General features: G+C 37.9%; 3 protein-coding genes across 3 annotated transcripts; all 3 read left to right on the top strand.

Moving 5' to 3' along the window:
• Positions 1 to 49: 49 nt before the first annotated feature.
• Positions 50 to 8,451, top strand: LOC144438673 (dual serine/threonine and tyrosine protein kinase-like). The gene is made up of 4 exons (XM_078127815.1): positions 50 to 1,400; positions 3,541 to 5,012; positions 5,613 to 5,832; positions 6,291 to 8,451. The coding sequence occupies exons 1-4, from the start codon at positions 750 to 752 to the stop codon at positions 6,573 to 6,575; spliced, it is 2,628 nt and encodes an 875-aa protein (XP_077983941.1). The 5' UTR covers positions 50 to 749; the 3' UTR covers positions 6,576 to 8,451.
• A 1,787-nt stretch (positions 8,452 to 10,238) lies between these two features.
• Positions 10,239 to 16,805, top strand: LOC144438761 (dual serine/threonine and tyrosine protein kinase-like). The gene is made up of 4 exons (XM_078127920.1): positions 10,239 to 10,914; positions 12,342 to 13,846; positions 14,043 to 14,265; positions 14,713 to 16,805. The coding sequence occupies exons 1-4, from the start codon at positions 10,261 to 10,263 to the stop codon at positions 15,019 to 15,021; spliced, it is 2,691 nt and encodes an 896-aa protein (XP_077984046.1). The 5' UTR covers positions 10,239 to 10,260; the 3' UTR covers positions 15,022 to 16,805.
• Positions 16,806 to 18,073: 1,268 nt separating this feature from the next.
• LOC144439161 (dual serine/threonine and tyrosine protein kinase-like) lies at positions 18,074 to 23,529 on the top strand. Its single transcript, XM_078128430.1, has 5 exons — positions 18,074 to 18,727; positions 19,745 to 21,249; positions 21,785 to 22,007; positions 22,462 to 22,650; positions 23,404 to 23,529. Exons 1-5 carry the CDS (start codon positions 18,074 to 18,076, stop codon positions 23,527 to 23,529), a joined length of 2,697 nt encoding a protein of 898 aa, XP_077984556.1.
• The last annotated feature ends 1,730 nt before the right edge of the window (positions 23,530 to 25,259 follow it).

Below are 25,259 nucleotides of genomic sequence, written 5' to 3' on the forward strand. Positions count from 1 at the left end.
CGTAGTCTATGTTGGCTGTTGAAAACGGAAGTTCTGTTTCGGATCGGACTACTTTAAGGGTCGGACTGTGTTATTCTACATGTATTGTACATACCTCTACGTACATTGCAATGTAAGGATGTGAACCTTCAGGTATACGTCACGCGAATTTACGAATGTCTTGAAAGAACGTAAACATATACACACACGATGCAAGACATGAAGCCGAGCATAACAACACACTAACTAGCTACATTGCCAGCCTGCAAGTAGTATGTAATCGGCGCGTATTGGCAGACTGTTGGTGTCATTGGTTTTAATAATCGACAATACGAGAAGTCTGAATTCACGGTTTGTCAACAAGCTCAAGGCCACAAGTTGAGGGATACGGCTGTGAGTGTTTTCAAATGTTAAATGTCATCACTATAGTATCAACTGTACTAAAAATATATAATGGAAAGTCCCATGACTACATATGATTACTCTTTACTGGGGGTCGACCGGGGGTTCCCCGTACAACAGCTGATATATGATATCTGTCTGTATTTCTTACAGTTTGGCAATTATTTCTCTTCACGGTTACATCAGATTTCATTTCGCTCTCGTTTATTTTTGAATCCGTTTTTCATCTAAGTTTTGCCAAAAAAGATTCACCGTGAAGTATTGCATAGACCGTGTTGTGCCTGTTTGTTTATACTGTCAGTCCTTCTTGAATGTTGGTGAGTGTTTACATGTGAAATATACGTGGTATAAAGGTCACAAAATTTGATATGAGATTCAACATGGAGGACAACCCATTTAAAGCTGTACTCCAAAAACATGACGATCGCAATGGAAAGGTGAGCAAACTCTTGCAATCAACACACGACTTTGAGGAAGACATGCGGACGTTCATGACGAATGACGCGCCAATCAAACTAATCACAGAGGATGAAGAAAACGAAATATGTAAGACTTTTGAACAGAAAATTTCGATTTGTGTTTTTGGTGAAAGGAACTGTGGCAAAAGTTCTTTGTTAAACGAAATGTTAGGGATCACTGCTGTACCGGTATCCGATACTCCTTGCACATGTAGAGTAATTCGTATTAAATACTCAAAGAACCCGTATTTATGTCTACGGGATGAAAATGGCACAGAAATTCCAGGATCGCGAAAACAACTGGAGGGCGCTGTAAAGAAGGAAGTGAAACAAGTAGCAGCGTTGAATAATGATGATGAAAGGATGAACAAATCCATTGTCAGTGTGACTGTTGAAATCGGTTTAGATCATCCATCCTTGGAACATGGTGTCGAACTCATAGATTCACCAGGAAGAAATGAAAATAAAACGCTCGATGAGATTGTCGATAAGTTGGTACAAGAAAGTAAAAAGGCCATACTAATATACGTCATTGATGGTAAAAATGGTTTGCGTCCTGCGGTAAGTTTAATACTATTATTTTTTTTTACTTGTAGTAAGATACAAAATAAAGTAAATTGTATAGAAAAATAATAAAAGGATACACAAATAATTGTATCTAGTGAACCATCCGAAATATCATGGCAGTTAGCCAAATCAGATGATCATGATTCAATCAATGATGTAATCGTGGGTGCAAACTCAGAAAGAGGCTGAGGTGCAAAGGAATTCAAAGAAAGACCATACGCCAAAACCCACCCATGATATGATATGTGGATATGTTATACCCAAAAATTGGCATAAACACTAGAGGAAATAAGTTTATTAAACATTTAGATCAAAATGGATGGTTCAAGTTGGACCGGGTCCATGTCTCCTTACAATCCAGAAAAAAAATTATTAATGAAATTGTGGTTATCTAGTGGTATATAGTAAGGGTAGTTTTTGCTGAGTACCTTTTTTTCTCTGAAGACTTGTAGAATCACTGGCCAATTCATAGACCCCTTGCCACAAGTATGCAAGCCTACACATTTATAGTATAATTCCTTACGACCAGGGCTTACGACCGTGTTCCGATTTTACATTACGTTATCTTCACACATCACGATAACGTACAAAATGGAAACACGTTCGTCAGGAACTAGACTACACATTACATGTAATGTGTGAAGATAATCACGTAGCGTAAAATCGGAACACGGTCGTCAGGAACTAGATTAACATATTTCGCAATAGTATTACTATTAATAGTAGTAGTAGTAACATCAACTAATCTGGATTTGTTAGTGTAAGTCGATTGCAACTTGAAGTTGAGGTATCGCTAGCGGGTGTTTCAAAATCATTTACGACCTCGCATCTCAGACCACTAATAATGGTCTAGGGTGCAGGTCTGAGCTGGCACTAACTGTGTCGATCTGTTTAACCACATATCGCGACAAGTGTCCCGTGTATTGTCATTGCGACTCCAGAGATGTATTTGTTATAATGGTTGATCAACTTGAAGTTAAACCAAAATGTGGTATACCAGATGTTAGTTTCTATATTGTCAACAAAATTGTTTTCTGAAACTTCTGTTTACATGTATAACGAGTTCATAGTTATGGCGTACGTGGTCAACCGAGTGTCACAATACGACCAGGAAGCGGAAATGCAATATAGGTACATTGATAAATACGATCAACAAATGATCATATAATTATATAAATACCTCTAACGGCATAACGTCATCGTTTCTATATCAACGGCCAATCAGGAACCCCTTCTTTAATATTCGATAGTACGGGAAATATTGCAAATATCTCGGAAGTGGTAAAAAGAGACAATTTCTGGACCAGTCCCCGACAGTTCCCTTATCAGAGCAGGAAATAATAATGAACCCGATTTTCAAAGTTTTGGCCGATCCAGACAATTCTATTGTTAGCAAACTTGAAGACGTAATGGCTCGATTTTCAAACTTTACAGTAATCTCGACTTTTAAGATGAAGGCGATGGTGTTAGTTATAACCGTCGCGCACAACGTTGTAAACCACAGGCCTCTGTAGGCACCGTCCGACACGTAATCTGTCCTTCAGTAGAAATATGTGCCCTGGCTTGCGAGAATGGAATATCGTTCCATTATCAGAAACGTGATAAACTATATTCCGGGTCGCCACCATGATCTTATATATATTAAACACATTGGACCAATGACATTTGCTTACGATCGTTAGAAACTCTTTAGGTTAGATTTTCAATGTTTCGCCCTGACGTACATATACAGCAAATTTAAGTTGCTGTGTGTTTTCAGTATAACAGCACCAATGCCTGTATAGGGTATTGTATATGAGTTATAACATTGCTGACACAATTAGAATGGTATAATTTTATGGAGATGTGAATGCATGCATTTAATTTCTAAATACAGTCACATCAAAAAAATATGGTTTGCTGTTATCTCAGACAATGTTTTAATCAAGCGTATCGGATCTGAATGTAGCACTCTAGTCAATCATTGAAGCACGATATAGTAACATTGTCTACCAACGGTATTTGTGCTCCACGGTATTAAAATAATACCCATTCGTGTGCCATGCCAGTGAAAGAAAACCCTGATTACTTGTTAAGTTTTCTGAATGTCAAGTTGTGACGGTGACAGTATGTTATTTTTTCACTTTTATTACAGGATCGAGATACAATCCAAATGTTGAAAGATGCTGGTGCTCGAGACAAATTGTTCTATGTATGTAACAAAGTGGATAAAGATCTCCAGGCAGCAGCAATGGACATTCCATCAGATGAAGAACTACTTGAAAATGACCAAGGTCCAATGCAGTCAAAAGCTTCCGAAGTTCTACAGGAACTTAGACGTTATGGGCTTTTCGAATCGTCGGATAAGTTCTATGGTCTCTCTTTCAAGAAAGTTAGACATGCACGGTTATCAGGCAATAGTGGAGGTCCTTTTGTAGAAGCTTTCAGAAAATTCAAGAATGACATCGTAAGACGTTTAGATGCCGACCTGAAAACTGCATCGCTGGGAGCTATAACCACCTTCTTGAAATGCCATGCCAGAGGCTTCCTGTGTTTCTTTCAGAAACAACAGCAGCTAGAACAAGACGAAGAAGAACTGAACAGAACATTAAAAGCCGCAAGACAATCTGAGAGAAACCTTTTCACTGAACTGAAGACACTCGTAGAAGACAAAAAGCGGGACATACAAGACATCGTCACTACAGCTATCAAGGATGTGTCAGAGTCTTTGAAATCTTCAGCACACGGTATCAAAATAGAGAGAGTACGAGCTCATGATATCTACCTTCAACTTAACCTGTCAAATGGGCATTTGTGTAATGACGATGAATTCTGCAAGTTCCACACCCTTTGTCGTGAAGTACGCAATCGTATAGTCAACAAGGTCTACAATCAAGTACAAACAGACGTGGAGACTCTACTCGAAGATGGTGTAGCTCCTGTGATGTGGCCTAAAATCATTGAGACGGTAGAAGCTTTGGATAACCCAATTTTAAAGAGAAGCATAGAATCCATCTACCAATTCGTGGGATACCAAACCGACTACAGGCAAGGTACTCGCACATCACTGACAAAGTTACTCTTTTCATTGGTCACTGCAGTCAAAGAAAACCTAAACAAACAGCTACTCCAGGTGTACGATTCGCATTCAATAATGAACATGGCAGTCGAGTCCTACAATAGAGTGACCAGACGTGGGGATGCTCCATATGCCGTTGTAGAAAAATTAACTTCACGAATGGATGGAGGGAAACTTACCAATTGCATCCTCAGTGCCTGCAAAGAGAAGATGTATATGAACCACGAGTCGTTTGAAAGTTCAATCAAGCACATCGAATTCCTTAAAAGAGAAGTCCAGATCAATATCAGTGAAGAAGTCGGAGCAAACATAGCCAAGAGTATTTCGAAACTCGCTCTGTTAGAGATCCAGAACCACGCCCTCAAATATGAGATACTGAGAGGAATGCTTGAGATGGGGAATAGAGTTGCTGAGGGACACCATAGTTGTACTTATGAATATAAACCTGGGTGGGGATTGAAAATCCCAGAACTGTGTGTTGTACGGGTTATCAGACGCCATGACGAAGCTGCCTGGAAGAGGATTGTGACTGCCCTGTACTATGCATTGTAAGTATTGATATAGTCCAACTTCCTCAAAAGTAGATTTTTCAGATTTGGTCTTTTTCTCTTTTCAAAGGGACATTATTCAGATTTGCACATTTTTCTGAATACTATTTCATCTGAAAAATTACATACAATATATATATATTCTACTTCCTGAAACATGTTCAACTATCTACTAGTACTAGTAACTGTAAGATCGATCGGTACAACCGCATTTTTGCAACATGAATACTTAAACGCTTCGATGATATCAATCTTAGGTCCAACCGAAAATAGCTATTGACAACAGGATTACATATAACACAAACTGTCCGTTACGCTGCATATGCAGATTTTATACCCAATTATGGTACAAAGCAACAACGATACTATAAGTTTATGTGTACATTTACCCGTACAACTGAAAGTCTGAAATTGTCCCATGCCTTTCCTTTATGTTTCTCGAAAACAAAAGTGTTTTATGATCGAATTGGCGTATACCTAAGAACGTGTTGTTGAAATTTAACTTATATTTGAATAAGTTTGTTTGGTTATCTCACAATATCTTCGTCTTTTATATGGTAACTTTGTAGTAATTGCATGGTTTTCCTCAATTTTTTTCAGTAACTGTAAGAATAGTGAATACCTTCTTCGAATCTATGGATGGATGTTTCCCGACGCAGACACATTGAGCGTAGTCGTTGACCGGGTGGAAACCAGTTTGGAAGACGCCAAGTTATCACCAAGACAAAAGCTAGAGGTGGTTTTGGACGTTGTCAAGGGAATAGCTGCAATCCACTCCAGTGGTTTCATCTACAACAATTTGGATGCCAGGAATGTACTGGTAAGTGTTTTGAACACGCTCAAACAAACAAAAACATTTGTATACCTTTGTCATTCTACGTCACGATAACTCGTGACTACGTCATTGGTTCTGTTGCTACGTCATTGGTTCTGTGATGATCGAAATATGAGTCAAAACGTTCCACATATCGCCATTATTTACACGATTTTTCATAATCATGCTTGAGGAGGTATATTCCAAAATATTGGTTTTCATTCACCGACAAATTGCACGTGACTTAAGGGTTTTAGCACTACTCGTCTGCGACTCAAAGCGACATGTCCCCTCAGGTCACTCACATTTTCCTTCGCTGAAAGGAGAAAACTCTTGGGGGATAATATGTAATCGTAACATTTCATTTTCGTATTAAACGATGCCACAGAAGCGTTTCCTTATTTCTGAAGAATATACAACATTATGATATTTTCTCAAACGACCTTTAACTTTATTTTCAACAGATAACGCAAGATGGGAGTGTAAAGATCAATGTCTGCAAAGGCAAATACGAAATTCTTCGTGGGCAAGCAATCAATCTTGATATTCATCACATCGGCCAACTGTTGCTATGGTTACATGATGGAGAAAGAAGTGGCAGTAGCATTTCAGCATCTGGTCGTTGGCGGAGACCTAGTGGATGCAGTAATGATAAACTCTGGAGGTTAATTGAGAGTTGTTTAGGTGCACATGCCAACGTCTCCTTAGACGGAATAATTCGAGATTTGAAAATCATTCTACATCAATAACTCAAAGAGTTTGATGACACACTATCGGGACTATCTTACATAGACAACGGACCAATTCGTTACATGTAGAGTGCGGTCGAACGTTTACATAGCAGATGAATTGCTATCAGTGAATTTATGTCTATTTATTTCTACAGCCCGTTTCATGTTTGTGTTCACTGAATCTGTTTGATTAAAACACACAGAAATCGATAAGAAACTACACATGCTAAACTTTAAGATAACAAGATTGAACGAATACAGTTTCTTGCCACGTTTGTCTAAGGTAAATGAACAAAAATGACACCACATCAAAACATTGGCACCAGCTTGTCTAGTGTCTAGTTGCAGTACGGTTTATCTCATTTAGACAAAATGTATCAAGAAATTGCTACCTCGTTATCTGTAATTATAACATGTACAATGTACAGTTTCTTACTTGTTTCTGCACGGTTGTATCCAACTGAGCCAGTGAACACTAACATGAAACGGGTAGTAATAAATTTACTTCTTTGACCATGGTGTATTGTTACAGTGAAGACGAAAAAACGTGTATCTTCCGATTCCATTGAAGAGAAGCCCCTGTATTACTGATAACGAGGCTCACTTGGCTTGCAAACTATCACTGTGTAAAGTTATAATTTGCATAATCGAACAACCATTTTATTTAGATATAATCCCACGAAATCAATGTTAGTTTTACGTCATAATTCTCTGAGTATGATTCCGTGGACTAATACAAATTCGAGTCGGAAGTGAGAATGATGTGTAGTCCACGGAATCATACGAGGAGCATTATGACGTAAAACTAACATTGATTTTGTAGCATTATATATTTATCACACAGTTAAGACAATCCATATATTTTTTCTACAATTTTGAATCAAATTTTACGAATACTGCAACTAGACAAGCTACGGAGACACAACAATTCATCAATAAATTATTTGTTTTGTCGACACGTTCCATATATATCGCAATTTATATATGTACTCATATATCATTATATATACTAGTAAGTTGTACAGTAGATCGCCAGGTCTCATTTTTACACTACGGCAAATACCAGACTAAAGGGCTCTAAGCTAACCAAGCTATCTCTAAGGAATTTTTAAAACGTTTATGACATGCATTTACTCTTTCCACCATTTACGAAAATAGAAGAAAAATATATAACTTTATAATCTCAGGGTCTCTTTGAAAACCGACCACTTTTATTTTTTATAGATTAAGAAAGTATTATTAATTTGAAGATACAGTCCTTGTATTGAGCATAGGGGCGCGTCTTTCCTAAATTGTCGTTTTCCTTGTCTACATGCTAAATATAACAATGTTTTGACTTCTCATATATCCCCCCCCCCCCTCCTTTATGGAATTCGAAAGAACGCAGTAATCTCCTAGTATAGAGCGTATATTGATACATTTGCAGTATTGACATTTTTGGTTTTCTATCGTTTAAAATTTTTTTGGTGTAAAAATGTCAATCGTGCATGCACAAAACTCAAAAATGTAAAAATCATTAACTTCTGTCCATGGATGCAGGAGTGGGGGATATTTTCCGTAGGAAACAACAATCTAAGCAAAAGCACGTGTCCCCGTGTCCTTGAGCAGCACGGATTCATTTGTAAATGGACGAGAAGCGGCGTCTATCAACTAAAAAGGTCAGAGAAGGACACCATCCCAAAGACTGTTTTTTTTTGGTCTTGACTACACGGAACAATCAGCAAGAATCGATGCCATCCTACGCCCTATATTAGAAGTAACTGTTTTATAAATTAACTACTAATTACTGTGACTATAACATTATCACTTTTGTAATAAGAATAACAAATAATATAGAATGTATAATATCTGAGACGTAACTTTTGCACTATTATTTGTTGTATATGTATTTTTTAAATTTCAATTTATCTGATTAGTCGTAACTAATCACTGTTACTATCAGTGTTATTTAATTTATTTATTTTTTTTTTAAATTTGAGATTAATTTATAAGCATGTGCAATAAAATATTCATACGAAGGTATGATACAGTGGTATCCAAGTAACGAAATAATGACCGATGGTGTGTCTTATTGTCTTTTTATAGTGGCGGAATTCCACATATTAGCCTTCTTGTCGTAAGTGTTGAGCATTTGGATATTTTTAGACACACATTCGTCTCGTCAAAAGCGCTTTATAATTTAAGGGATTTATGCAGAAAATTAGTCTTTTCTGTTGTTTCATCAGATTAAAACATCCATTGTGTGTTCTGTGTTTAATTTATACTAAACCTTCAAATGCTAAATACCACTGATCAGAAATGTGGGTAGTTTGAGACACACGGACTTCTGGTCAAAATGCCGCTTTAGCATGTTGATGATACGATAGATTAGAACATATCGAAGGATGTATCAGTTTGAGTCAACTAATCAATCAAGGCGACATATATTTAAAGAAACTTTCGTGTGATGTTTGGAGACACACACTTCTGTCCACTCAGACTGACGCATCCTTTGATGTGTTCTATTTTAAATTAAATTGCTATAAATATCCCACATGCTAAGCACATTTGACCAGATGATTATATCATATGCATCAAATACTAAGCATTTATGATAATAAAGAGTTTATCACACACCTTCATAATCGAGAATACGAGGGCTAGGAGGTTAGACCAGCTAACAATGTCAATACAAAATGTATCATAAATATATATACAGTAGACCCTCGCTAACTCGCGGGTGTCCGGGTCCATCAAGAAACCCGCGACTTAGCGAGGGCCGCGACTTAGCGAGGTGCTCATTATATATTCATAACCACACATTAACACATGTCACACGTAAGCTTTTCTTCATTCCTCAGTAATGTGCTGGTGAAACTAGTACTGTGTGTGTTTTTATGAGTGCAAGTTCATCGGCGATATTCATTTTTAAAAAAAAAGATATATATATTGAGGGTTCCAACCTGTCCGTACAACCGCAGAGTTAGTTATCCCTAACCTAACTACCATACAACCTGGTTGAATTTGGCGATGTTCGGATTCCCATTCCCCTCATACATACATACATACATACATACATACATACATACATACATACATACATACATACATACATACACACACATACATACATACATACATACATACATACATACACACACACATACACACACACACATACATACACACACATATATATACAAATTTCCGAATTTATTTGGACAAATAAAGATTATTATATTATTATTATACATACATACATACATACATACATACAGACAGACGGACAGACAGACAGACAGACAGACAGACAGACAGACAGACAGACAGACAGACAGACAGACAGACAGACAGACAGACAGACATACAGACAGACAGACAGACAGACAGACAGACAGAATGTTGTGGTAGAACCTTAAACGTAAACGTTTGGGGAGTTTCCAGTATTTGTTGTTCTATGGGAAAAACCCAATGAAACACTTGTTTACTGCTTTGCGAAGTCATGCAATCTATAAATCTCTTTTTAAGTCCTCAACCTAGATTAGTCATGGCGACCCAATGACTAGTGCACCATAACTGGGCCGTGCAGTTTGGCTCAGGGCCAAAGCAATCACTCAGTGTTGACCGAACAATTCAGTTATTCCTAGCAGTGCGCCACCACTGAAACAGCCTTACTCAATATTGTGATTGTTGTGATGAGAGGTCATCGTTTTATATATCCAAGATGGAGGACGACTCACTCGCAAACACACTGAAAATCCACAGAGGTAGACTTGATAAGGTACATGGCATAGTAGCACAGACCAAGGACCTCGAGATAGAAATACGCCAGTCTTTAGGTGAGGACATCTCCACCCAGCTAATCACCAGCAACGAGGAACAATCTATCAGACATGTGTTGGAACAGAAAGCAGTTATTGCAGTCATTGGCGAAAGAAACTCTGGTAAGAGTTCGTTAATCAACGAAATTCTACATCATAATGTTGTTCCTACATCTGAAATGACGTGTACTTCTCGAGTCGTTCGACTGAAGTACTCTACAGATCCATACTTGTGTTTACTGAATGTCGACGGGTCGGAAATACCAGGTTCACGAAAACCTCTGAAAGGCAGCAAAGAAGACGAATGTAAAGATAGGAAAAAGGTGAGATGCCTTGCAGCATTGAAGGGTGATGATAGGGAGAATGAAGATCTTGTGAGCCAGTCAGTTGAAGTGGGACTGAATCATCCGTTGCTACAGTTGGGCATAGAGTTCGTAGATTCGCCTGGTAGGAATGAAAACAAGACACTGGATGTGGTAGTCGATCGACTTGTCCTGGAGCGAACAGCCCCAATAATCATATACGTTATTGATGGGAATATGTGCCTTCGTCCATCGGTAAGAATTGTTCTAGATATTATATGATTTAATAGTTCGCTATAGATATTGTGAATTAATAGCCAACAGACTTGTTGTGGTCTAACTATCACAGCTACCATTGTAGATTTAGATAGCCAGTCCACAAGTGTCTGTTCAACTTCCAGTGGGATTTCGAAAGGTGGGTTATACTTCCATGGTATTAGGAAATGCATGCATAGGCTGTATTAATATACCACTTACCCGGGACCACGTATCACCCTATCAGTCAGTGATTTAAGAAGCCCGATAGAGGCAAACAATATGACGTATCTTACAGTGATTATGTAACACAATTCACGAAGTCAATTGTACATGTATTTACACTACATGTGTGCCAAGTCTGGCCACAACTGGATGACCCATCAGAGAAGAATAACATTGTTCCAAAATGACCTTTACATTTGAATTTATACAATAGTATCTTACAGTGATTATGTAACACAATTCATGAAGTCATCGTGCATGTATTTACACTACTTAACACATGTGCTAAGTCTGGCCACAAATGAATGACCCATCAGAGAAGAATAACATTGTTCAAAAATGACCTTTGCATTTGAATTTATACAACAGTGACATATTCACATGGAATACAAATATTGAGTACAACACTAGACCTAGCAAAGAGCCCCATTTTATTTGCTTAGTGTTTAATCCAGTTGTACATGTATTCCCTCAGCACACATAAACTATCACGACTATCGTATCATATATTTACAAATATTGCAACTCTATAGAATGAATCTATAATAAGAACACATATAAAATGGTTTTATCGGATAAATTGATCACTGCCATGCAAAATAAAATCGAACACTGACGAAATGAGGTGTTCAATATAGATGACATCGTACTCGCTGAAAACAAACACTAAAAGCAAGACCTGTTTGTATGAAGTTTCAACAACATATACTTTGACACAAATGAACACCACCATATACATCTACACCTGTTTTATGAATCATTATAACAGAAACCTGCAATGTGGTCTCTGCATTCGTAAATTTGTTTTTTATACAACGTAATATGTGTCGAAATCTCTCAGTTCACACTTGTAAACAAACCATACAGTACTTCGTATTTTGGCGCCATAAACACCTCTTTAGGTTTAAGGTCATGACCTCTTTGGGGTCATGGCCTTATTCCTAGGTGAAGATGGTTGCCAGTCATCGAAATTTTGGTAGTATCTGATAACATATTCTTGCAGTAGTGGTTAAGGAAGTTAAGTTTTCCTGAAAACTCTACACATGCTATGAAATTATTTGAACATATCGCATTTTTGAATATATAATGTTCAGGGAAAATCTTGTAATGTTGGCATTGCTATTGTAACTTTGATCATAATGATGACAGATAATATTTTCTCAACATTTTTTTCTTTTCATGGTTTCATTGCACATCTGAAGGATCGTGCTAGTATCCAGTTTTTCAAGGAGCGATGTCCAGGGACGAAGTTGTTCTATATCTGTTCTAAAGTTGATAGAGACATGACAGCTTGGCAGTTGAATGATGATTCCGATGAGTCTGGTGAGGAGATTGAAGAACCCCCACCATCACCCAAGGATCTCAATAAGCAAGAACGGGTCCTTGATGAACTGCGCTTCCATTGTCTCTTAGACGAGCATACATCATTGGATAGATTTCATGGTATCTCTGTTAAAGGAATGAGAGCAGAACGTAAAAAGGGAAACGTCGATAACACATTCGTTGAAGATTTCCAAAAGTTCAGAAAGAAGTTGGCTAGTTGCTTGGATGCCCATTTAAAGACAACCCTATCAAGCACAATAGGGTCACTGATGAGATGTCATGGTAGATGCTTCTACTGCTTCTCCCAGAAACAAGAACAGCTGGAGCAAGAAGAAGAGGAACTAGCCAAGGTGCTGAAATCTGCTAGACAGTCAGAAGAAGAACTGTATGTGGAACTCTTAAGATCGGTCAACAGTAATAAGGGGAAAGTGCAGGCAATCGTCACAGCAGTTGTACATGATGTCACAGCAGATATTGGATACGAAGCAAGTCACTTGAAGGTGGAAAGGGTTGCTGCCTATGATCACCTACTGGAACATCAGGATGTTCAAACAAAGTACCCAACAGATTTACCAAGAGATGATCAATTTTACAGGCTCCATGCCCTGTGTAATGAAATACGTAACCACATCATTAACACAGTTTTTCGTCGAGTAGAGAGAGATGTAGAGACCCTTCTTGAAGAAGAAGTGGCACCTCTGATGTGGCCCAAAGTGATTGACACAATGGAAGCCTTGGACAATGAAACACTGAAACGAGACATTGAATCTATCTACCAATTTGTTGGCTTTGATACTGATTACAGAGAAGACACTCGCAAGTCTTTGACAGATTTGATGTATGCACTAGTCAGAGCAGTCAGGGAAGATCTGAATGATGAATTGCGAAGAACCTATGCAATACTACCAATGGTTGACATGGCGTACGGTTTATACTATCAAGGCAATCAACAAATCCCACCAATGGAAGATGTTGCTCAAACTGTGGTCGCCAGATTGCATTCTGATAGTCTTGCTGATGTCATCATCAATGCATGTACGAACAAGATGTATGCAAACCACGAACAGTTCGACAAGTCAATCAAGCACATAGAGTTTTTCAAACAGGAAATGAGGATCAACGTGAAGGAGCAAGTTGGTGCAACAACATCCATGATAATATCTAAACTGGCTCAACTTGAAATACAGAACCATGCTCTTAAGTTTGATATCATACGCGGTTCTCTGAGGAAAGGGGAAGAGCTGTTCCATGGCAAGCACAGTCGGATATACCAGTATAGGACAGGGTGGGGACTGAGAAATCCTAAACTTTTCTTAGTATCTGTGGTAAAGAAGCGAGATGAAGAAACTTGGAAGAGATCTATCGCCACCCTCTACTATGCTTTGTAAGTGTGCGTCTAAATTACCTAGTCTTCTAGTAAATTGCACAAATCAATAAATTTACTTGAGATAAACAAATCATATAACCATGTCTGTAACAATTTACAATATATTAATAGTTGATTGTCTTGTATTGAAGATAGAAACATGCACGCGATTTAAAATAAAAAATATCTCAACTATTCCTTTCACATTTTGCAGCAATTGTAAACGGAGTCCTTACCTCCTTGGGATCCATGGCTGGTTACTCCCCACGCCAGACACACTATACATCATCATGGAGAAGGCAGCTACAAGTTTAAACAAGGTCAAGTTAGAAACAACGCAAGAAAAGTTAAAATGTGTTATAGACGTGGCTACAGGAATAGATTGCATCCATTCAAGTGGATTCATTTTTAACAACTTGGAGGACAAAAACATATTGGTAAATATATAAGTAGATGAAATTGGTTATGTTGTGCACTGCTATTTACATCCCTTCATTACCCTGTCCTTGTTCTTGCGACTTTCACATTTAGTTTCCTTGTTTTCAACCACTGAACAGCCTATGTAATCTTTTTATTCTTTCAATATTATTTACTTTACCAGATTGTTTATTCCTTGTTTCCACTAACCACATTTCTTTGTTTTTGTGTTTTCTTTCTCTTACCTTCTGCATCTTTCTACTAATATTTACTTTTTTGTATTCTTTGAACCCATAACTTACCCCCACCCCCACGCCCACCCCCACGCCCAACTGCAGATGGCATTATAAAATTATAATGCACAAGCAAATCTGAATATGCTACGATGGCGCAAATTTTTACATTCATTAAAAGACTTACTTAAACCTGACTCAGAAAGTAATGATATAATTTCTCTCCTTTCTCAGATTATGTCGGACAGAAGAGCTGTTATTAACACCTGCAAGGGCAGATATGAAGTTCTACGTGGACAGGCAGCCAATATTGATATTCGTCAAATTGGTAAACTACTACTACGGTTATACGGGGGAAACACTTCAACAGCCGTTACAGCATCGGCACGTATGAACAGACCCAGTTCTTGTGGTGATGATAGAGTTTGGAGACTGATACAGAGATGTTCGAATATACAAGTGCAAATAACTGTTAAAGCAATCATTTACGAACTGCAAACAATGTTGCAAAGCCTGGAAAGATCAAGAAGTACAAAGGTGTAAAACTCATGTGGCAGCCATAGCCCAAAGTAGATAAAAGAAAAACGATATTTGAACCTCATCAAAGGTCATCATTGCTGTGCACTGTAGTTGCGCATAGCGCAATCGATAAGTGTATTCTCCATGACAACTCCCTTATAGACCTATATTCCATAGGCTCTTTTAGTCTACGCTTGGAAACAAAGTCAATATTTGAACGATTAAAAGAAATGTAATATTCAAATGAAAATGTATTTGTGTTGGTAAACCAACGTTTGTTCCAAACACAAACTTGAAATTGTACCTGACTGCACACTTCAGACGGAATGCGATACAAACTTCCAGGCAGCCATATTAGGTTTACGTGTCCGTATGGTCACGTGTTCAGAATATTGGATCAATCTGTTGTCAAACACCGAAGTGTGCAGTCGACAATTTCAGGTACGATTTTGGAACAAATTTAAATGTGTAGTTCGATATCAAAATATGGAATATAAAACAAACTTTCAATATTTACAGTTCAAGCATAATCATGGTGTCATTATTCATATATTGTATACAGGGACTTTAATTTTTGAAGGAGGTTAAAAGGGAATCAAAAAAATTTACAGTTTTGCAGTATTCACATTTGGGTAGGTAGTTAGTATTGTCAAATAAAACATTCCTAAGCGACACAATGCAAGTCACAAAGCCATGGGTCATATACGTGTGAGGAATTGAAAATGAACAATTCTACCAAGTCATATCTTTTTTAACTTTGTCCTGATTTTATTGAGTGTTTTAAGGTTAGCCGTCTACTGAAAGACGATGTTATTTGTAAAATCTCCGTTTCCAGTTATGGGTACGAGCATTTAGCGCAAACCGTTCCAAGAGCAGCGCCTCCTTCATACGTGTATGAAGTACGTATACGCTGGTTTGTACTAGCATTTTACCCCTTTCATATAAATTATTTACAAAGAAGCTCTTTACCCTGTGACCCGCGTAGTATCACGTCCGATTGGGCAAGCTGAGCAAACAAAATGGGAGAAAAAGTTTCTTGACACTGCGTTTGTCATATTTGTATTTGTTTATTGTATACACAGTTATTCCAATCAATCCTGTAGAACTGATTATGTTAATTTCTCTCATTGGAGTTGGAAATAGTTCGGGTTTTATTTTTTTATGTCTGACACCGCAATGAAGCGTACACCCAGTGTCTCTGTGTACTAGTATGTCACCCCCTGCAAACTGCTCAGCACTTGAAGTAACGGGGACATTAAATGACAAGAACTTCCGAATTTTATCATCGATAATTTATCAAAAGTTAATGTCGTTCATGCCAGCCATACCAGAAGGATAGTACAAACTGGCCTTCCGTAATATTGATGGCACACTTTAATGCACTTGCTACCGAGGAGTGGGTGACACTAGTTTCTTCGAGCTCATCGTAAGCCAAATTATATAATCAGGCTAATCATGGATAAGCTAGAACAAGGAAGGAATTGTTATGTTTTTGTTCAAGTTTTGTATTAAAGTGAAATATTGAGAGGAATTTTTTAAAGAGTAATTATTTTGAAGAGGATACATCAAGGAGACAACAGATATGATCATAAAATTAGTTATCGTATAATGTTATTATCATTATATGTAGAGTGTCAATCACTTTAAATCTTACAATTAAAACAAAGCGATGAGCCATTGAAATTCCAGATTTGTATAATCATACGTATTGTGTGATGAGATTATTTATCAGTTCTGTACTGTAAAACTGTTGGGCTAAACATTAATGTGACAGCCTGGTTGTAATTACCTAGTGACTTTGTGCATTATTGGACCATCTATAAATGTGAGAAATATTAAAATTGCACAAATATGGACTTTTGTATTTTGAGTTGTGGGTTGATCCTGTGTGGTGCTATAATATTGGAATTGGAGAAAGACGTAAGGTTTCAGTTTATCAGACAATGTGACATATTTGTTGTTTTATTTTATCGTATCATTATAATGCTCTGGAGTCATGGTAGGCGAATGGTTAGAGTGAGCGAATGGTAAAAGTTGCCGACTTGGAATCTGCAGGTTGCAGATTCGAGCCCCATCGATGCCGTTTGTTTCTGAGTGGCTAAAGTCCTTGTGCAACCATGACTGTGCCTCAGTCAACTCAGCTGTGTAACTGGGGACGTGGTAGGATAGAGTTTGTAATGTGAATGCTTTATGCGCTTATAAAAAAAAAGGCTGCAATGGATTGTATGCTCCCCAGGTAGTTGAGGAAGAACAAATTACCCCTGATCCGAGTCAGGGGTAATAATTGTAAAGCGCTTTGAGCACAAAGTGGGAAAGCGCTATATATAAAAAAAACAACCAACATCATATCGCATAATTATGTAGCCTTTCCTCATATCTAGTCTTGGGCATGTTGTGAAATATAATACAAATTGATTTTAGATGCAATCATGTGGTGTAGTAATGCGGTGCAGTGTAGTGTAGTGTAATGTAATGTAATGAAGTGTAGCATAGCACAGTACAGTGTTATTGTAGTTTCCTTATTTATTGATTTACTCGAGTAGATTTTAACAATAGTTAAAAGTACACGGGGGTGCTACAATGACACATTGTAAAGAAATGAAAACAATTACGAGTGAGGTCAAATGTCTCCACAATCGGTAAGATCTCAAATACATAATACACAATCATGAAGAGATGAAACAAACCAGTGAAACAAAATACTAAAAAAATAAAGAAATAAGTTAGGTGTACCTACTATGTCTCTGTGAACTTTTTAAATTATTAGACAAGTATAGTAGCAGCTAGTCTTGCTGCTAGACGTTCGGGCTTTCTTGATATACTATAAGCGAACGAAGTTCGCAATGAGGACTTGCCCGAACACTTGGATGTTCCATCCTCGATAGCGATGTTCGGTCGTGTGTCGTATTCTATCGGAAGAACATCCGAGGTCTAGCAGATAGACTAAGTAGCAGCTTGAGTCCAAAGAGCGTCGAATAATCAATAATTTATTTACTCGTTCTTGAACCAATGCCCCTACAACGCAGTCACGCTCTTTTGGCTGGTGCAATGAGTTCTCAATACAGGACAATCCAAGATGGAGGACAAATGTCTAACAAATACGCTACATGTCCACAGAGATAGACTAGAGCGGTTACATGAAATCGTAGAACGGACTAAAGGTCTCCAAGAAGACATACGTACGTCTCTGGGTGAAGGAATATCCACCCAGCTAATCACAGATCGCGAGGAACAATCGATCCGACAGGTGTTAGAACAGAGAACAGTTATTGCAGTTATTGGTGAACGTAACTCCGGTAAGAGTTCGTTCATAAACGAATTTCTCCGCCAAAAAGTCGTCCCAACTTCCGAAACACCGTGTACCTCAAGGGTTGTACGTTTGAAATACTCTGAAGATCCTTATTTGCGTTTACTGAATGTCGACGGTACAGAAATACCAGGATCACGACAACCTCTGAAAGGCAGCAAAGAAAGCCAACTAAATTATAGACGAGAAGTGAGGCAGTTTGCGGCATTAAAGGGTGATGATAGAGAGAATGAAGATCTTGTGAGCCAGTCAGTTGAAGTGGGACTGAATCATCCGTTGCTACAGCTGGGCATAGAGTTCGTAGATTCGCCTGGTAGGAATGAAAACAAGACACTGGATGTGGTGGTCGACCGACTTGTCCTGGAGAAAACAGCGCCAATTGTCATATACATTATTGACGGGAAATATGGACTACGTCCTGCCGTAAGCATACATATTCTTTTTCAATTGATTTTTTAATGGTTATCATTCACGAAATTAAACTAGTGTTACTTAGTTCTATTGTTATAGGGAAGCGCCTGTTTATGTATGTGACTTGCATCTGTTTGTTTGTTTGTTTGTTTGTTTGTTTGCTTGTTTGTTTGTGCGCGCGCGCGCGTGTGTGTGTGTGTGTATGTATGTGTGTGTGTGTGTGTGTGTGTGTGTGTGTGTGTGTGTGTGTGTGTGTGACTAGAATTCAAAATCGCTGGACCAATTGCCTTGGCATTTGGTGGAGGATATTGTGAGGCTCCAGATCAAAAGATTCTTAAGACAAGATGACGTCTTTGTTGATATACATACAGGTAAAACATGGAGGGATCGCCGAACGACTGTGCGTATCATATACATTTTATATTAGATAGATAAGAAACAGGCTTCCCACAGACCACTCAATGCAAATATAAACAACATCATCTGACCCCCACTGATACACATACACACACACATCGTCCTTGGAACAAACAAGCTATTGAAAATAATGGCATTGGCAAATAGAAAAATAATCTTCATGGTCTATGAATAAAGATATATCCTATTCTAAATAACCACTGCAAGCACCATACTTAGGATGTGTCTTGCAAAGAAACGGATAAGGACCTCCAACCCCTACAAAATCTAAACCGTCCCCCTTTGATGAACTTTCCACCAACAATTTGGGATATTAATATATTGATAAATAGTACATAATGAAGATATCAGAGTTACTAAAGATTCATGGTACAATCTCACGTTCTCACTCTATCACATGAGTAAATTATCTATCAGTGGAGTTGTATTAAAGTATTAGATATGATCAGAACTTCTTCACGACTATTTTTTAGTTCTGTGAGGCATCTGTTTTCACATCTAAGTGACATTTTTGTTTGGTGTATTGTTTTACTAATTTGATTACTTTGTCATCCCCATATTTCTAATTACGTATTCGATCATTTTTTTCCACTATTATTATGATACTAAAAGGACCGTGCTAATATCCAGTTCTTCAAAGAAAGGTGTCCTGGATCGAAGTTGTTTTATATCTGTAGTAAAATTGACAGGGACAGAAGAGCGAGCTACTACGATGAAAACTCTGATGAAAACTCTGATGACTCTGATGATGACGAGGCTCCGGAGCCAAGCATCACGAAGGAAGAAAGGGTATTAAAGGAACTGCACCGCTGGGGTTTTTTGGATACGAAATCAATGGAATCCGACATGTTTTATGGCATATCGGTCAAGGGAATGAGAACAGAACGAGAGAGGGGAAATGTTAATAATATCTACACAGACGTTTTTCAAAAGTTCACAAAGAAGCTGGCCCGCTGTTTGGATGCCCATTTAAAGACAACCTTATCAAGCACAATAGGGTCACTGATGAGATGTCATGGTAAGTGCTTCTACTGCTTCTCCCAGAAACAAGAACAGCTGGAGCAAGAAGAAGAGGAACTAGCCAAGGCACTGAGATCTGCTAGACAGTCAGAAGAAGAACTGTATCAGGAACTCTTGAGATCGGTCAACAGTAATAAGGGGAGAGTGCAGGCAATCGTCACAGCAGTTGTACAAGATGTCTCAACCAATATCGAATATGACGTACAACATTTGAAGTTGGAAAGGGTGGTACCGTATGATCACTTACTGCAACATCGGGATGTGCAGACAAAGTACCCGGATTTAGATTTGGATGAAGAATTTTACAAGCTCCATGCCCTGTGTAATGAGATACGTAATCACATCATTAACGCAGTTTTCCGTCGAGTTGAGAGAGATGTGGCGAATCTCCTAGAAGAACAAGTGGCACCGTCATGGTTCAAAGTGATTGACATAATGGAAGCTCTGGACAACGAAACACTGAAACGAAACATTGAATCTATCTATCAATTTGTTGGCTACGATTCAGATTACAAGAAAGACGCCCGCACTTCTTTGACGGACTTGATGTATGCACTAATCAGAGCAGTCAGGGAAGATCTGACTGAACACCTACGAAGCATCTATGCCATATTACCTATGGTAGATGTTGCATATGAACTGTACTATGTCGGTGGACGACACATCCCACCATTGAAAGAAGCTGCTCGAGTGCTGGTTGGTAGACTGCATTCCAATCAACTTGCAGATGTCATCATCAATGCATGTAACAATAAGATGCACACATGCCACGAACAGTTCGACAATTCTATCAAGCACATAGAGTTTTTCAAACAGGAAATGAGGATCAATGTCAAGGAACAGATTGGTGCAACAACATCCATGATAATATCTAAACTGGCTCAACTAGAAATCAGGAACCACGCTTTGAAGTATGAAATCATAAGAGGTACCATCATAAAGAAAGGACAAAAGCTGTTCCATGGTCAACATAGTGAGATCTACCAGTTGAAAATGGGATGGGGGATAAGACATCCAGAATCATGCGTCATACGTATTGAGAAGAAAGATGATGCAGGTACCTGGGGGACAGCCATAACGAACCTCTACTATGCCTAGTAAGTATCATGTATCGTTCTCAAGGCAATATTAACATTTCACTTTTTCTATATCTATAATTATCATTAATTGTGAAGAAATGACTTACAGCGAATTTCAAAATATCGTTCAGTTTTTCTGTTTGATACAACCATGCAGAAACCAATCCGAAACTGCATATGCTACACTTTAAGATAGCAAGATTGAATGAGTATAGTATCTTGCTACATTTTGTCTAAGTGAAATGAACTACACGTGCCAACATACAGACATCAAATGAACACCCGAATATCTGCATGGAGTTGCAGTTCATTTATATGGTTTATTTCATTTTAGACTATATGTAGCAAAAATGCGATCTTGCTATTGAAGTGTGGCATATGCAGTCTCGTGTTGGTTTCTGCGTGGTTGTATCAAACAGAAAAGCTGAGTCATTGTACATTCACTACGAATGTATCAAATATTACTGACATATCAAGAACACGTTTACAACATATTTAAGATTAACTATCCTGTACTGTAACTGTAACATTTATTTCTCAAATATTTTCGCAGCAACTGTAAACAGAGTCCTCACCTTCTTCGGATCCATGGTTGGTTACTACCCAAGCCAGACACACTATACGTCGTCATGGAGAGGGCAGCTAAGAGTTTAGACAAGGACAAACTAGCAACAACACAACAAAAGTTACAGTGTGTCATAGACGTGGCTAAAGGAATAGATTGCATCCATTCCTGTGGATTCATTTTCAACAATCTGGAGGACAAAAACATACTGGTAAATAATCTTCACTGACTTTCTATGACCGTGTTACACTGTACATTTTAATATGTTTTCCATTTTATCTTTTCTTTCTAGCGTTGTAAGTCTGTCTGTTTATTCCACGTGCATATGTTTCTATCTTCGTGTTTCCCTGTTATGTCAGTCAGTCAGTCTGTCTGTTTGTCTGACTGTCTGTCTCTATCCGTCCGTCCATTCGTCCTTTCTTTCATTCACCCAATCATCCATCCATGCATCGGCATGTCTGTCATTCTGTCTGTCCGTCCATCTGAATTCCTTCCTTCCTTCCTTCCTGTTTTTTGTCCATTGTCATCATTTTCATTTGTTGTTTCGGATATTCGAATTCATTCACTGAAAACTCTACGAATTAAATTCTGTTTATAAATAGCAAAGTTGTTCATCTGTCATATTCTGAGTATCACTGATAGAAGATTTGTATTTCCTATTAAAGATTATGTCAGACAACAGAGCTGTCATCAACACCTGTAAAGGCAGATATGAAGTTCTCCGTGGACAGGCAGCCAAAATTGATATTCGTCAAATTGGTGAACTATTGCTAAGGTTTTATGGAGGAAACATAGATAACACAACTACAGGATCTCTTCGTGTCAACAGGCCAAGTACTTGTGGTAACGATAGAGTATGGCGGCTAATCGAAAAATGTTTGAATCAATACCAACAAATCACTTTGAAAGCACTCATACAAGAATTGCACTCGATATTGCAAACCCCTGTCATGACCTAGGCTGAGCGCGGGGGAGGCATACAACTGTACAGAAATGTCGTAATATGATGAAGAGATTAATGTGACGTCATTATTGTGGTTAGCCAGCTCAGACTAGCCTAGCTTGATGCCTCGAAAGATATACAGGGAGTTGCTTACCTCGGTGACAAATTAAAGTCAACTTTGAGCAGGTTGCACGGGGAATTATTATAATCGTAAATTTTCGAGATGTCATCACAAGAGATGACCTGCAATATGTATTTACCGCCAAGTCCATGACCCTACCATGATTTACACATCATAAAATTAAAACACTAGTTATTTCAATGACTTGCATGACTGTAGTGTTACGTATTGTTCATTACTTGCACACTAGATCCATCATTCCGTTGATGCAGTGGTTGATATTCGATAGAATACTCGTCAAAAAGTACTTATCGTAGACGTGGTCATTAAAAACCATCGTAAAAGCTCTGTCACACACAGTGTATAAGTCACTAAGGCGTTGGTCGTTACTGTATATACAAAGACAAGAAACGTGTATCCAATAGAGCAAACAGTTTTCTTGTTTTGGTGATTTTTGGTTTGGTGATTTTTATTGGGGTGGGGGGTTTAGGAGTTGGGCCCATTTTGTCTTTGTCTCATTCTCGTTTTCTCTACATTGTCTAGTCAATACTGAAGTGTAACGATTCTTTCTATAGAGAGTTTAAAATTCCATCACGTGCTCAACCAGGCATCAAAGTTCAAAGGTCATTTGTAAATCATCTTGTTGTCTTTACTCCACAGAAATTTTAAATGACCAGGATAATATTCACAAATATTTCGATAATTAGATAGCACCTGTATCAAACAGGTGGCTGTTTCACAGGACTGTTTCAGTCATCAAGCTAGCGCTATCTCAGAGATCCTTATAGTACAATGTACCAGGTAGAACCAAGGCTAGGCAGGTATGTGTCCAGGCCACTCGACTGTTTGCTGATACGTGCAACTATTCTCTATGAAATGTATTGCCGTAATTTATTCGTAAATAAAACGTAACTAATCAGTGTCACTGCCAATGAAAATATAATATCACAGCCAAACAGCACCATACATAGCTTTTCAAAGCAAGTTAATTGTAACAAAATTAGTGATAGCATGGACCATGGGTTATACTTCCATGGTGATAGCAAACACTCATTGATACGAGATTTTGTTATAGTTGCACTGTGTTTGCACTATTTCGTGTTAAACAGAAAGTGTATTGACACTGGTACTTAAGCATTCGTATGCGTGTTGCATTGTACTTCCGGGTTAACTCTACATGCTCGTCACACTGATGACTCAATCACTCGATATAATTAAAATCAGTCGTATGCTCCAATAGTTTCAACCAACGCACGGTCTTCATGACACACTTTGCCGCAACCGTGAGAAGACTGCATAGTTTCGTGTTTCATATGGTATAACACCAAAATCATACAAAAATATTCAAAACTTATATGGATAACATGTATTTGTAAAGAAAATATTTGTCGGCCAAAATTAAACCATCACGCGAGCGAGAGGCTGATGGTGTGATGACAAATTTAAATTTTGGCCAATAAGTAACTGAACAATGCAATTAATGGCAAAGCAAAATCTGAATAACTTATTGAACAAATTAAACTCTTCCAAATAAGTTGAACTAATTTTCTGTAACTTTCTTTCTCCGTTCATCAGTGTCATATTCAAATTTTGATGACGTATTTGTATTGTTATTCTTAGTAGCCAATTAATCAATCGGACAAAACGTCCTATTGTTCTCAATGTCCTGGTAATATGCATATTATCTAAAGTTCACCTCTTTACCGAAATATATTTTGACACAACAAAGGTACAAAGTACCAGTATGCCTTATCATGGCATGTTGTCAAAACAGTCACGTGATATTGTTAAAAGCCAACTCGTGGGTATGACTCACTTGTACTCTAATTATATCGATGACAACTTATCTAGCGGGTGAACGATTGCCCTCAACCCTTTCAGTGTTCACTGTATGCCACTTTTCTTGATATATATATATATATATGTATAATCCTTTGTAATAATATTTATCATTATTCAGTTGATAATAATATTAATACCATTGACATTAGAATGATCACAAGCTTTGTTAATGGATACATATTATAATAAAATATTTCTGACCAAGTTGCGTTTTGATATTTTTTAATCGAATCAGTTTCGTGTCGTGTCTTGTCTTTCACCTGTACACATCTGGTTGAAAGCTCGGAATTGTCAATTCGTTGCTTGTAGACTGCATGTACACCATTGGATTCGATGAGCAGTCTGACCAATAGTTATTTTTAGATCAGCATAATGTTTAGTTCCGTGTACGTGTGTAAACTATGTCAATATAGCATTGGTCATGACTGAACATGAGAGTCCATTCTGTTTACTACATTTGGCTATCTTTCATCGCAAAAAAACATACTTGTTTTAATTTATTGGTGCTGTGGTGTTATATATATATATATATATATATATATATATATATATATATA

Source organism: Glandiceps talaboti, chromosome 8, assembly GCF_964340395.1.
Source record: "Glandiceps talaboti chromosome 8, keGlaTala1.1, whole genome shotgun sequence".
Classification (NCBI taxonomy): domain Eukaryota; kingdom Metazoa; phylum Hemichordata; class Enteropneusta; family Spengelidae; genus Glandiceps; species Glandiceps talaboti.